Genomic DNA, 15,074 nt, shown 5'->3' with positions numbered 1-15,074 from the left:
AATGATTTCGTTTCAGCCAATATTCTAGAACTCGGAATATTTTTTATATCCAGGCCAGAATGGTTCAGGTTTCGACTCCAGCATTGGTTCCATGTTTTAGTGCAGTTCTTTATTGACCACAGGGTATAATACTCGTTCTGGAACTGGCGCCAATATTTGTGCCATGGTTGTTGCTTTTAAAACAAAAATGTTAATTTTGGACACGTTTAGTTTGTTCGCAATCTCGGAAATGATCATGGTTTATTTTATTATGCGAGATCCCACAAAAATGAAACCGATACCACCAGTGAGACCAACCACTGGCCCATCTGACTGGCACTGTCAGCCGCCAACAGTGAATCGCGCATAACGTCTCTGGTGATGTCAACGTCATGGGGGTCAGTATTTCGTGTGACCTCCATGTGCTACGATGCACGCCTGCAGCCTCCTAGGCATGGACATGCACAGGCGCCTCACCACACGTCGTGGGATGGCTGCCCAGTGATGCTGCAATGCCTGCTGCAGCTCAGCGAAGTTCTGTGGTGGATTCGGTTGGTTTTGAACACGAGGTCCCAGCTCGTCCCACATGTGCTCTATTGGGTTCATGTCCGGGGAAACTGCTGGCCAGTCCAACACAGTGACATGGTGGGCACGAAGAAACGCCTGTGTACGCCTGGCAGTGTGCGGCCGAGCGTTGTCTTGCTGGAAGACGAGCCTGTTTCCGCCATGCCGTCTCATCAATGGGAGGGGGACCGGCCGCAGGATGTTGTCGACGTAGTGTTGCGCATTAAGGTTTCCCTGTACCACCACGAGTTCGGACCGGAAGTCAGCACTGATGGCGCCCCAAACCATGACTCCGCCGCCCCCGTAGCGGTCCCTCTCCAGAACACAGGCCTGCGCGACACGTTCTCCACGACGGCGGTAAATGCAACGACGTCTGTCCGTGACACTCACGTTAAATCTCGATTCATCCGAGAAGATGACATCTCACCATCTCCTGGGTTGCAAATGCCCACCATTCCTGCACATAAGAGTCTTGCTTGACGATGTCTGTGCAGGAGGATAAGGCCACGGTAGGGTCGGTGGCAATGCAGTCGTGCTGCGGCAAGACGTCTCCGGACAGTTCGGGCGCTGATGAGTCGTCCCCTGGTTCCCACTTCAGTCCTGGCAGTGCTTGTGGCTGTCAAAAACCGATTGCGCAGGTGCCGCAACCGTATGTTCCGGTCCTGTCTATTGGTCGTTACGCGTGGTGTGCCCGAACGACGGCGGTCATTGACGGTCCCTGTCATCTGATATCGGTTGAGGAGCCGATTAATGGTTGACGGGTGCACGTGGAACCGTTGTGCTACCCACAATTGCGAGTTTCCGGCATTCGACAAGCCAATGGCTTGATTCCGATCGGCGTTGTTCAACCGAGGCATCGTGTAGGAGTGAGATACTCATTGCCACCCGCGTGTTCTGAGTGTGCCCGGGTATCAGGAAATGCACGTGCAAAGTGTTATTTCGCCAAGTGGTTGCGTGTGCGCGATTTACCGGATAATGCGTTTTTAGCGTTGTTCCCCTTATGTTGGGAACAGGCCGGAAGTCGACCTTTACATGCTGCTGAAATAATGTGTACCACTGTACCATGTACATTGACGAATAGCGTCAACGAAGTCCAACCGGAACGTATATTATTTTGACAAAAGGAAATTGCGTTATTAATGACGGCTAGTATGTATATACGTATTGATGCAAAGGATTGCAATGTTGTGCTTTCGTTTTCAACCAGACTGCAACCCAGTCTCTTCGTAAAACATAAAACGATCCCCTAACACCCCCCCCAAAAAAAACAACAACAAAGAACCCCCCCCCAAAAAAAAACCCAAAAAAACCCCAATCAAACAACAACAGCACCCCCCCCCCCAAAAAAAAAAAATAGAAAGAAAGAAAGAAAGAAAGAAAGAAAGAAAGAAAGAAAAGAAAAGAAAAAGAATAAACCCAAACAAGCCCAAAACCCCACAGTTCTTAAACTTTGTTTTAAGAATATGCCTGATGATGATTATGTTTGTAGTTTAGGCGGTGGTGGTAATTTTGATCGTAATTGTAATGATTATATTTGTAGTTTAGGCGGTGGCCGTAATTTTGATCGTAATTGTGATGATTATATTTGTAGTTTAGACGGTGGTCGTAATTTTGATCGTAATTGTAATGATTATATTTGTAGTTTAGGCGGTGGCCGTAATTTTGATCGTAATTGTGATGATTATATTTGTAGTTTAGACGGTGGTGGTAATTTTGATCGTAATTGTAATGATTATATTTGTAGTTTAGGCGGTGGCCGTAATTTTGATCGTAATTGTGATGATTATATTTGTAGTTTAGACGGTGGTCGTAATTTTGATCGTAATTGTAATGGTTATATTTGTAGTTTAGGCGGTGGTCGTAATTTTGATCGTAATGGTGACGATTATATTTTTAGTTTAGGCGGTGGTCGTAATTTTTATCGTAATGGTGGTGCTTATGTTTGTAGTTTAGGTGGTGGTCGTAATTTTGATCGTAATGGTGATGATTACATTTGTAGTTATAAAAAACCCCCAGACTTTCAGATAATTATAGCATCATTCCACTCCCACCCCTCCCGAGTTAAAAACTTATATGGCGCCACTATTTAACGCACCTGTCATCATTAGTAGTAGAAATGGCAGCATAATAGCATCATTATTATCGGTCCATGACGTAATACCAGGGCCGGTTCTAACAAAATTACTGGTTAGTGATATTGACATTTTAAGTATGTAAGTTCCCTAAAATAGCTGCTAAGTGGTATTTCATAGACTCTAATTTCAAATTTTCCGGGAGTGGGGTGTGTGTGAGGGGGGGGGGGGGGGATGCCCCCGGACCCCCAGTATTAATTTTTGCGCCTTCCATGCTCGTTCTTTCCAAAAATTCATCTGCCACCCTACTCACCCCCCAAAAAAATCCTATCTACGGCCCTGAACACTATATACGTATATCGTGTATTTATCACGTTCTCTCCCGCCCCAGGTGCGTGTACAGGTATATTAGTTGGGGGGGGGGGGTGGAGGGGGGTGGGGGGGGGGGGGGGGGGGGGGGGGGGGGGGGGGGGGGGGGGGGTCTAGACTGGCGTGCGAAGTCATGCTCTCCGGAAAATATATAGAAACAAAAACAAGAAAATGTGATTGAGCAGAAAGGGCTTTCGATGCCCAAAACACTCGCCCCTACACACGCGTCTGTGCCATCAGTGATCACCCACCCACAAACCCACCTCCCCGGGGGGACGACAGGAAACGCGTTTTAGTTTCGAGGTTATTTTCGCCTAGCAGTCAGTTTCCGGGTTATCTTTCCAAGTGTATTTTTGTTGCCTGCTCAGCTTGCTCCTGTGTACATAATCTCCCCTATCTCCCCCCTCTTTCACGCCCGTGTCGCCCTCCCCCACTGTGTGTTTATGTTTTCGTTTGCACGTTGTTTACACGTCGCCGGCGCCAGGCGTTTAGCGGAGCGAGAGGTTATCCCCATGGGGGAGTCGACACGTGTCTCAAGGGTATACTGTACGACAAGTATTCTAGTCTACTTTTAAAGGTACATTGTCCTGTTAGAAACACTGTAAGTAACTGTACTTTTGGTTTTGACGAAGGAAGGAATATTTTATTTAACTCCGCCCTCAACAAATTTTAATTACGGTTATATAGATACATTTTATTTGGCCAAAAAATATACATTTTGTAGGCATACATACATATTTATAAATAAAATAATATAATGTGCACATTGCGGGGAATGGTAATGGCGTCGGACCGCAAAGATAATTCAAGGGAAAACCCGATATTGCCACTCCATGGGTTACTCTTTTCGATTAGCAGCAACGCCAAGTGGTGTTTTATATGCACCATCACACAGACAGGATAGTATATACCATGGTATTTGATATATCAATCGTAGTGCACTGGCTGGAACGAGAAATAACTCAATGTCAGGACTTCTAGAATTTTCTAAAAATCCACTAGCCATGGGATCAGTAATTTTCAAAATCCACTATCCATGGTTACAAAACTACTAGCCCTACTGCCGTATGGTCTGTAAATTTGTACCAAAAATACTAGGAAGTAGAAAGTAAGTTAGTTACTCCCCCCCCCCTAATATGTCCAAGACTCTTTATAATCACTATTAATAATTAATAACATGTAATTTGTAATCTGTTTGTTTGCAACTACCATAAACTATTTCAAATAAATTAATATATATTCTTTAGTGTACTATTGAAAAATGCTAACAGTTACAATCTGCAAAATAAAACTGGAGGTTGCTAATATACATATATATTTTTTTAAATTAAAAATAAATAAATATATATAATATTCACGTTATTTAATTATCTCAAATGTCAAGTGCTATCCTATTTTTTGCAGGTAAATAAAATGTAAGGAACCACACTTTTTGTATGTATCCAAGAGGATCGATACATTGTTTAGATCAGTTTCATTACAAAATGTTAACATTATCACCAATGAAAACTAACTTGCTGTACTTGACAGTGTGTTACTTAGAATAGCACATAATTTAGTACCAGTGTAAACAACATGGCTACAGTATTTCTTAAAAATGTGTTTTGTCTCTTCAGATCAGATACGTGGATTAATTTTGTGATGGTATATATTGATGATGGTTAGACCTCGGGCGAACGCTCTATCGACTGGGCTTTATTTTTTTCTACTTATTTTCGTGCTTATATCCAATTAAGGTTCAAACACGCAATCCTGGGTACACACCTCAGCTATCTGGGCTGTTTGTCCAGGACAGTGAGTTGGTTGTTAATGGTTTTATGAGAGAAAAGTAGGGTGTAATTGTCTTACACCTACCCACTGAGTCGTTAAAACTCGCTCTGGGTGGGAGCCGGTACCGGGCTGCGAACCCTGTACCTACCAGCCTTGTGTCCAATGACTTAATCACGACACCACCGAGACAGCTAGATTCCTCCCCGATATTATGATCAAAGAGGAGTTAAATAATTAAGTATTATATTAAACAGCCAGGGATTGAAACATTCCCTTTCATTTTAAACATTGTTATGAAGCTTAAACACTTGATTCTAGACTTTTACGTTTAAACCATGGCATTTACGTTCATGTAGCACTGGCCTGTTACACGCCCGAGGCCGGGTTCTAGACACGACAAAAGTCTCTATAACTATCCTCGCTCGGGGACAGGGTTATTAGAAACACGAAGTCCCTGAACTGTTGGTACCGACTATACAGTAGACATCTGACTTGGACCGCCCTTTGGGTTATTAGCAAAATTTTCGCGAATATTTACCGAAACGAAAAGAGGTGTGAAGACTCCCCTACAAGCGAGCCCATGGAGCCCAATGGGTGATAATCTGGGAAATAATCTACCGACTGGTTTTCAAAGACCGTCGACTGGTAATTGGCACAATGTAACAATGATTGCTGCCCCCCGAATTCTTTGAGGACCTTTCCGAGCAATAGGGCGTTATCTGGGGACCGTCGATAACAGATAGTGTGAAGTTAGTTTTCGTGTGAAACTGGAATTATTAAATTTTTTTACTCCGGTTTTAGTGTTGTTGACGTTGGGTGTATCTGCAGTCTAAAATGGTACGGTGACAGCTTTTGTTTCATAGCCATAGTGGGAGAAGGTGGGATGGCGTAAATATATCCATGGTCACACCTGGCATAAAATCATTAAGGGGAGAGTAAAAAAAAAGGAAGGAAATGTTTTATTTAACGACGCACTCAACACATTTTATTTACGGTTATATGGCGTCAGACATATGGTTAAGGACCACACAGATATTGAAACAGAAAAAAAGAAAGAAATGTTTTATTTAACTACGCACTCAACACATTTTATTTACGGTTATATGGCGTCGGACATATGGTTAAGGACCACACAGATATTGAGAGAGGAAACCCGCTGTCGCCACTTCATGGGCTACTCTTTTTCGATTAGCAGCCAGGGATCTTTGATATGCACCATCCCACAGACAGGATAGCACATACCATGGCCTTTGATATACCAGTCGAGAAAAATAATATTGAAAAAGGACATTTAGTATTTTTAATTGCCCCCCCCCCCATTCCGCGCAAGGGGTCTAGGTACGCCCCTGATATTTGTGACGTCAAACTGCTACGGAAATGTATCCACCACCGTCACACCTGACCGAAAATAATTGGGGTTAGGCTGAGGGGTATTAAAACGAAAATAAAAACTCAACAACCCCCCCCCCTCCAAAAAAAAGAAGAAGAAAGAACATAACCACCCCCCACCCCATCCCCATTAAACAATAACAAAAACAAAACTAAATAGAATAGAACAAAAACCTAATCCAAATAGACAGATGATAGTTTTTATAGGCGCACGGACTCCCATTTTTGTAGGGGTGGGGGGGGGGGGGGGAGCACAAACACATCGCCACGCATTTTTACGTACATGGATTACAACTAATTTTGTGGGTAGATTGATGGAAATACACGGTAAAAAGTGTTCAGGCCAGCTCATTTTGCCCGAATTTTTTCTATTGTTTTGCCAGAATTTGAGGTTGTTCTCCCTGCCTTTCTTATTTCTTTTTCTTGGGGGTAAGGACAACTGTTATTGGCAAACGATGATACCAAGTCACTGTCTTTGGGGTTCTGCGACAATCAAGAAAACATCGAGACTACGGGGGGGGGGGGGGGGGGGGGGGGGGGGAGGGGGGATCTAGTTGAGACGGTAGAGCGCTCGCTTGAGGGGCTTAGGTGAAAGGATCGAATCGCCTTGGTGTTTTCTTGTCCCAACCAGTGATCCACGACTGGTATATCAAAAGTCGTGGTATGTGCTGTCCTTTCTGTGGGATGATGCATATAAAAAAATTCCTTGATATTACCGGAAATATGTAGCCCAGGGCAGTTGCCCCCCTGAGAATCTTACTAATTTTTTTTAACTCTAGAAAACAGTATACACATCTCAGGGTTTAATTTGTATAGCGTTTCATTTGTTAAAAAGTAGTGCGCCCCCCCCCCCCCCCCCCCCCCCCCCCCGGATTTTGATCAGGGTACGACCCTGTAGCCGGTTTCCTCTAAAAGACTTACAAATGTTTAACATCCAATAGCTGATTATTAACTAATCTAGTGACGTCGTTAAACAATGTAAACCATACAAACAAACACTGAATGTACAAAATGAATAATTTGAGTTACAAACATGGTGTCATTTAAATGGACTCCATGCTTTTTACTTTGCCTTTTAAAAATAAATGTTTCAATCATAATACAGCATACCTGGGTGCAGGAAATTGTTGGGTGTATGGGGGTGTCTAGACAGGCAGGCAAAATTACTAGGGGTTGGGGGTCGAATCATGCCCCCTCTCCCCACGAAAATTTATTTTTAAAGCAAATTCGCTCGGAGCGAGGTTGGTGGAGATGCTGATGTCAGACCCCCGAAGCCTCCCCCCCCCCACACACACACACACACATACCCCGCATAAGCGCCTGTAAAAAAAGCCCCACCTTATTAAATACGTTTGACATTTAATAAATATTTCCAATTACTATTAATATATTTATAGTTGTTGTTATTATCATGATATTAGATTATCATTGTTGGTGAAATAATACATCATAATACAAAAATATATATCAAATCTTCTAAATATTGATTACATATATTTGACATTTTATAAATGTTTTCAAAAACTTTTGTTGCATCGGTTATTACAGGTGTCGTGGTTTTTATCACGACATGATATTACTGCCGCTACTGTCGCTATTATTTAGTTTTAAAAGTGTTATGTGACAAAATTAACTATATCTTAAAATATACCCACTCTGGTATCACATCCAACATACACTTTGAAAGAGAGCCAAAAAAAATGATAGAAAAAAGACCCGGACATATTTAGTCCTTTCCGCACATACGCAAATATTGAACCACTTTTAATGAGCGGCTTGCGTGGCGTTGCTCTTAACACATACGTACACTCATAACAAGACCACGTGCTTAGTACGACCGTGCTACCCGGGGTGCCGTGTTCCGCGAACCAACCGATTCGTGATGTCGTTCCTGTTTCGCCCGGGGGCATTTTTTGTTCTGGTATGTGTACACAGTATTATGTTTTGCATTCTCCCAACTTGTAATTCTTTTGACGGGAGCATTTTTTTTTTCAGCAAATAGTTTGATGACTTTGTCACCGTGTGCGCTCAGGGTCTCTGTCGCATTGTCGCCAAGCCTTTCAAACTTCTGGAAGCGCGATTATTTGGCCTAACTACCCCCCATTCGTTGCGCTCGCAGCAGCCCGGACGATGAATGAAAAGTCCTCTATATTGAGTCGCCGACAAAAGAAATCTTTAGTGAAGTAAATAGACAGTCTCGATAACCAACTAGGCTACATGCTGTGACATTCAGAGGCTTTTTTTTTCTTTTTTATTTCACCGGCCCGAATCTCTTGTTTGAACAAGACGGGCCGTCCACAAGAGAAATGTCTTTTAATGAACCCAAACTTCTTTTCAAGACGAGCCAGCCCGTGGTTACTTTTCATGGCGAAGAGACGCCCTCCTACTTACACTTCTTGTTAGACAAATAAACACGTCTTGACAGCTTCACGGTTAATATAAGATGCTATATCTTTATTTTCAGATTACCTCCGCTCGAAGCCCGACCGCCACGGTTCGACCAAAACTCAGGAACTCCCAGCTCCGCCTATTTCGTGTAATTAGACGTAGCGGCAATTCCATTGGCTGCACGGTCTTCCAGTGACAGCAGACATCATCCCGATTGCCCCATAATCTGACAGGAGAGCGAGAGAAGTGGGAGAAATAGATAAATGTATCAGAGACAGACGTGGAATCATCGTCGCTGCTTCAAAGGAGGAATCAGTCTTTGTGATCGAGAGCTCAAGCCAGTGTTTTGTTTTTTTTAGTTGTTGTGTTTCTCTTATTCGCTGATATAAATTTCGGTTACTGGGGAACTGTATCTGATGCCATTATTGTACTGCTGTAATATTAAATTCCTCCGAAAGTGAAAAAGCACCTCATTCCGGTGAAGAGGTTTTTTCTTTTTTAATTTTTAATCCGCGAATTAGTTTGAAGACTACGATCGAAGGAGACGGTTTTAGTGCGTTTTGCGTGGATCGAGTACGATCGATGTTAATATGAAACACAAAAGAGCTCGCCCTTGGAAAAAATACCAGACATGATGACCACAGTGGCGATTAACAATGGATATAGAGTACAACAGTGAAGTGTTCTTTCCTTAGCTGGATATTATTATTATTATTTTAAATTGTGATTTAACTCCCACCAAAAAGAAACCAAACAACACCAACAAAAAAGGAGAGAGAAAATGCATCGACTAAAAAATATGGTTCCAACGAGGAGCAAACTCTTGTGTCTGCTGCCGCTGTTAATTCTGGTTAGCCTAAACGGATTAACGGAGGGAGGGGAGCAGCAGAGGAAATGTCAGGAGATTTCGATTCCGATGTGCAAAGGGATTGGATACAACTACACGTACATGCCGAACCAGTTCAACCACGAAACCCAAGAAGAGGCTGGCTTAGAGGTTCACCAGTTCTGGCCCCTCGTCGAAATCCAATGCTCTCCGGATCTGAAATTCTTTCTGTGCAGCATGTACGCACCCATCTGTGTGACAAATTACAAAAAGCCCTTGCCGGCGTGTCGGTCCGTCTGCGAGCGGGCCAAAGCCGGGTGTGCGCCTTTAATGAGACAGTATGGATTCGCCTGGCCAGAGAGGATGGACTGCAAACCGTTGCCGCAATACGGCGACAAAGAATTTCTGTGCATGGACGCAAACACGACGGACAGACAGACCCCGTCACCTTCTGGGAAGTACGGAGTCTCCACAACGAGGCCCGGGGAGGGTGGTTCACCAGGGGTGATAACCCAACCCAGGGGACACGGAATCCAGCACCCGGTGATTCCTGGGATCAAGCCTCGTGACGGGCAGCACGGCATTCGACCTATTCCCGGTAGGTCTGGGGGATCCGGTGTGGCCGCCGGGGCCGGGCGATCGACGGAGAAGACCTGCGTGTGCGGGTGCCTCCCTCCGCTGGTGCCCATCACGTCGGAGTCGAACGGGGAGTTCAACAGAATATCCACGGGCGGGATCCTCAACTGCGCTGTCAACTGCTACAGTCCTTACTTCGGACAGGACGAGAAGACCTTCGCGACATTCTGGATCGGTTTGTGGTCCATTCTGTGCTGCATCTCCACCTCCATGACGGTGAGCACCTTCTTCATCGACATGCAGCGATTCAAGTACCCGGAGCGACCCATCATCTTCCTCAGCGCCTGTTACTTCATGGTCAGCATCGGCTACATCATCCGCCTCATCATGGGACACGAGGACGTCGCCTGCGACGGCAAGATGATTCGCTACGAGACCACGGGACCCGCCGTCTGCACTGTCGTCTTTCTCCTCATCTACTTCTTCGGGATGGCTTCGTCCATCTGGTGGGTCATCTTGTCTTTCACCTGGTTCCTGGCGGCGGGGCTGAAGTGGGGACAGGAGGCGATCGCCAGCTACTCGCAGTACTTCCACCTCGCCGCCTGGCTCATCCCTAGCGTCAAGAGCATCGCAGTTCTGGCGATGTCTTCTGTGGACGGCGACCCGATCGCCGGAATCTGCTACGTAGGGAACGAGAACCTGGAAAACCTTCGCGGCTTCGTTCTCGCGCCGCTGTTCGTGTACTTGATCATCGGGATGTCGTTCTTGCTCGCCGGTTTCGTTTCCTTATTCCGAATCCGGAACGTGATCAAGCAGCAAGGTCGCGGGAAAACGGACAAGCTGGAGAGGCTGATGATTCGAATCGGCGTCTTCTCCGTGCTGTACACGGTTCCGGCCACAATTGTCATAGCGTGTTACTTCTACGAACAGCACCTGCGCGAAAAGTGGGAGAGGACGAGAACATGTCAGTGTCCGGGCGAAGTGTCCGGCGCCACACCGGACTACTCTGTGTTTATGTTAAAATATTTTATGTGTCTTGTGGTCGGGATCACGTCCGGTTTCTGGATATGGACTGGAAAGACCGTCGACTCGTGGAAGAAGCTGTTCGACGGCAAACTGTGTAACAAACACTCGTACAGTCATCCTAGCAGGATGGCCAAGTACTCGAATCCTTCGTATCAGGCGGCGAAGGCACAGCCTCTTAGTCATGTCTGAAATGAGACGAGATTGTTTTGTGTTTTTTCTGGTGCATTTATCGGTAGAGTATAATACTCAAAAAGACTCAAAGTGTATATATAAACATTTCATGGAAATGTGTATGTGGTATTTTTTTTCTGTGGTGCGCACAGATAAAATGAAGGAAATGGCAGAAAGTTACAAAACGTCAATGGCGCCTCGTCAAATGAAAAATAAAGGTCCAAATGTTTCCTTTTCTATGTGTTTTTGGGTGCACGGAGAGTGTTTTTGAGAAATAATGAAAAATTGTGAAAGATAAGTGCGTTCTATTGACAAAATAACGAAAAATAATGACGTTTCGTTAAAAAAAGAAAATCGCTCTGAAGATTCGATTGGTATGTATTTTTGTATACAAAGAACATGTAGGAAAATAAAGAAAAAGTACCACCCCAAAAAGGCATTCAAACAATACTTGTAGTTAAACAAACACCCAGGATGTTTGTTTTCTGTGAAACTATGATGCACAAACAAGAATGTAGGAAAATGGAGTAAAGTACAAAATCTCAGTGGCGGGCGCCTTGAAGAAAAAGGAAAAAACCCTCAATTTCTGAGAATGTTAGTTTTCTGTGGATTTGGGTTCACGGGTAGAAGTGTAGAAAATAGAAAACTCAAACAGACAATGGCGCAAGTTTGAGAAGGGAAAAACCCAAAACAATTGGTGTGTGAGTTTCGAAATTGAATTACGTGCATTTTAAGAAACCGTTTTTTTGTAAAAAGACAACAAAATAAAAACAAATTAACAAAACGATTTTTACAAAACAAACGGGTTTTTATGGTGTCTTGAGCGATACATCGATCTAAAAAAAGAAAAAAGAAGAAGGATAAAAGTAGGATTATTTTTGTTTTGTTTGTTGTTAAGCAACGTACTTGCAATACCATGGCAACGAAATTTTATAGACTATCATTGTTTCGCACGTTCGAATGAGATTGTGTACAGTCATGTGTAGATTTCTGTATTGTCTATATGGATCATACGTATTTAAAATTTACACTGACATATATGTGACATATTGCAATACGGACAAGACTGGTAATGCACACGGATGTTGAAACGAATCAAAAGTGTGATAGGAAATGGGAAGAACGCGTGTATATATATTTTAAACACTTTTTTTTTTGTATACTGTACAAAGATAATAATTCCATTGTATTGTCAGGGGCGGATCCAGAATCGTAAATGCAGCAGGACTCTTCTTTATGTTTATTATTTTTTAAATTTTCTATTTTATAAATATCTTTAATTTAAAAAAAAAAAAAAATTTGTTACTCAGAAATACATTGTAGATGAATACAAAAATCTCACCAATATTTATGGGGAGTACAATATCCCATTACACCCATAGTCCTTTCTGGATCCGCCGCTGACTTTGCGTGTCTCGATGTTATAAATTAAAATTATATAAAGAAATATGTCAAAATTATTTTCTTGTCTGTGTTTTGTTTAATGGTCGTAAATACTGTATGGAATTTAATTCAAGATTTAGTTGAAGTGATTTAATGTTTTGCAAAAAAAAAAAAAGTAAATATAATATTAAGTACTCTAAGCACTAGTCCTAATTATTATATTTTATATATACTAAACAACAAAAGAAACGCAAACTAATTTAGTTTTCTTTAATTTATTTTAAATTATTCAGTTTGAATCAAATTAGTTTTTGTGTCTATTAAAAATACCAATGTCTTGTGGACATTTTAGGTCCCTTTGACAATCTGTTAACCATGTTTATGAGACTATATATATATATATATATATATTAAACAGTTCGCGTTTCTTTTGGTGTTCAGTATATTAGGCAGAGTTAAAAAGAAATCTGTGATGTCACATTTTTGGTTAAATGATATTTTTACATTTTTAATTTTTAACTCTGCAATCGTGGAATATTTATACCTAAGAAAGCATCGTTTACCAACATATTCTAATGGCCTATCATAATTATAGGCTTTTAATTTAGTGTGTCATTGTGACCTTAACATACACGACTGTTATAATACTATCTATTTGGACATCATAGGTTATTCCAGTGGACCCTATTATATTTTGCTGTAACGACATTTTCAATAATTAAATTAAAAATTACTTAGAACTTCTTGTTTAAATTAGATTTTTTGTTAATTCAGTGATATTTTCTGGTCGTCCTGGGGTTTCTATCAGCTCAGAATTATATTTTTTACGTAAAAGAGAAGACCGTACCTCGAAAACTAGAACAAGTGACTTTAAAATAAAATTAAAATTCCGTCACAAACATCTAACAAATTTATACATAATATGCTGATGTGACATTAGTATTAACATCTTACACAAATCATAATATACATGTACGTGCATTATTAACATTAAGATTATTTAACAGATATATAATGACTTGTCTAATATTCAGTGCTTTTAAGAAAAGAAAATTCCATTATAAAGATTTTAGAAAATTATACAAAATGTATAAAAATATAAAATTTTATATGAATTAAAATTCACTTCTAAAACTTAATTTAAATATAAGTTATTAGTAGATTAAATATTAGGTTAGATTTAAAATTGATATCGTATTAGAAAAGGTACCTCCTTTTTTAAAGATCATAAAACAAATTAGATATAAAAAGCAAACTGGTATTAATATTAAAGTAAATTTCACTTATAAATATTTTATAAAATGTTGTTCATTAGGATTATGTATAATGTTCAGATGTTATAAGAAAATAAATTATCTTTATACATATTAATATATAAAAATCTGTTTTAATCACTGCTGTTTATATAAAAATATTACTTTTCTTTAAACAAATAAGAATTTGTATATTACAATTAATATACATACTTTTCTTTCAAAATACAATACCTTACACAATAATAGAATTAGAACAATTAAATCTGTTTAGAATAGATTAACAATCGATGCACGTAAACCTTATTAAACAGTGTTAACACAGGGAGTTTTAACGCCAACTGGAAACAAATCGTATGGAATTAAGTCTTTCATTTCAATTTATTTTCGTGCTTATTATCCAATTAAGGTTCAAGCACGCTGCCCTGGGCACATACCTCAGCTATCTGGGCTGTCTGTCGAGGAGAGTGGGTTAGTTGTTAGTTGGTTAGTGGTTAGTGAGAGAGTAGAGGGTGTAGTGGCCTTACACCTACCCATTGAGCCCTTAAGAACTCACTCTGGGTTGGAGCCGGTACCGGGCTGCGAACCCTGTACCTACCAGCCTGTAGTCCTGGGCACATACCTTAGCTATCTGGGCTGTGTGTCGAGGACATTGGGTTAGTTAGTTGGTTAGTTGTTAGTGAGAGAGAAGAGTGTGTAGTGGCCTTACACCTACCCAAGTCCTTAAGAACTCGCTCTGGGTTGGAGCTGTTACCGGGCTGCAAACCCTGTAACTACCAGCCTGTAGTCCGATGGCTTAACCACTGCGCCACCGAGGCCGGTGAATTAAGTCTATAGTTTGAGCAGACTTATAACCGGTTATACTAACACGGAACTCAGATAACAGTACTTAATTTTCAAACCTGTGTTGAGCAACAAACTAAGAGTATGAAAATGGATTTTTAAGAAAAGTGGCCCCTCAAGACAGTTTGTTGCGTAAGACAAGCAATTATCTTGTAAAAAATATCCCTTTAAACTGTCTTGTTCAGAGATAGGATCTGGAAAGCAATATGGTAACTTTGTTCAGTCAAATGACTAAGGACACTAGTTAGGTTACCTCTTTAGACAGGTGACCACTTAACACATATCAGTTTGTACTATTAGACAGTGCCTGCATAATACAGATCAGTTTGTGCTATGTTAGATATTTCAAAGAAATTCAAAGTATCCTTTCTTGACAGGTGGCTCTTTAATACAGATCAGTCTGTACTATATAAGATGATTTTATGGAAAATTGAGGTGTCCTTTAAAGCCAGGTGGCTGCTTAAT

At 41.4% G+C, this 15,074-nt stretch overlaps 1 protein-coding gene across 4 annotated transcripts in view; it reads left to right on the top strand.

The window, feature by feature from the left end:
* Positions 1–12,590, top strand: part of LOC121387322 (frizzled-5-like) — a 146,376-nt gene extending 133,786 nt beyond the window's left edge. For all 4 annotated transcript variants that reach the window (XM_041518345.1, XM_041518343.1, XM_041518344.1 and 1 more), the window contains one exon: positions 8,608–12,590. In XM_041518345.1, the coding sequence (XP_041374279.1) occupies positions 9,313–11,148 (1,836 nt within the window). In that variant the 5' untranslated portion in view covers positions 8,608–9,312 and the 3' untranslated portion in view covers positions 11,149–12,590. The remainder of the gene's footprint in view (positions 1–8,607) is intronic.
* Positions 12,591–15,074: the final 2,484 nt, after the last annotated feature.

Source organism: Gigantopelta aegis, chromosome 13, assembly GCF_016097555.1.
Source record: "Gigantopelta aegis isolate Gae_Host chromosome 13, Gae_host_genome, whole genome shotgun sequence".
In the NCBI taxonomy this organism is placed as follows: Eukaryota; Metazoa; Mollusca; class Gastropoda; order Neomphalida; family Peltospiridae; genus Gigantopelta; species Gigantopelta aegis.
The sequence above is the reverse complement of the archived record's forward strand: the minus strand, read 5'-3'. Positions and strand labels throughout refer to the sequence as shown.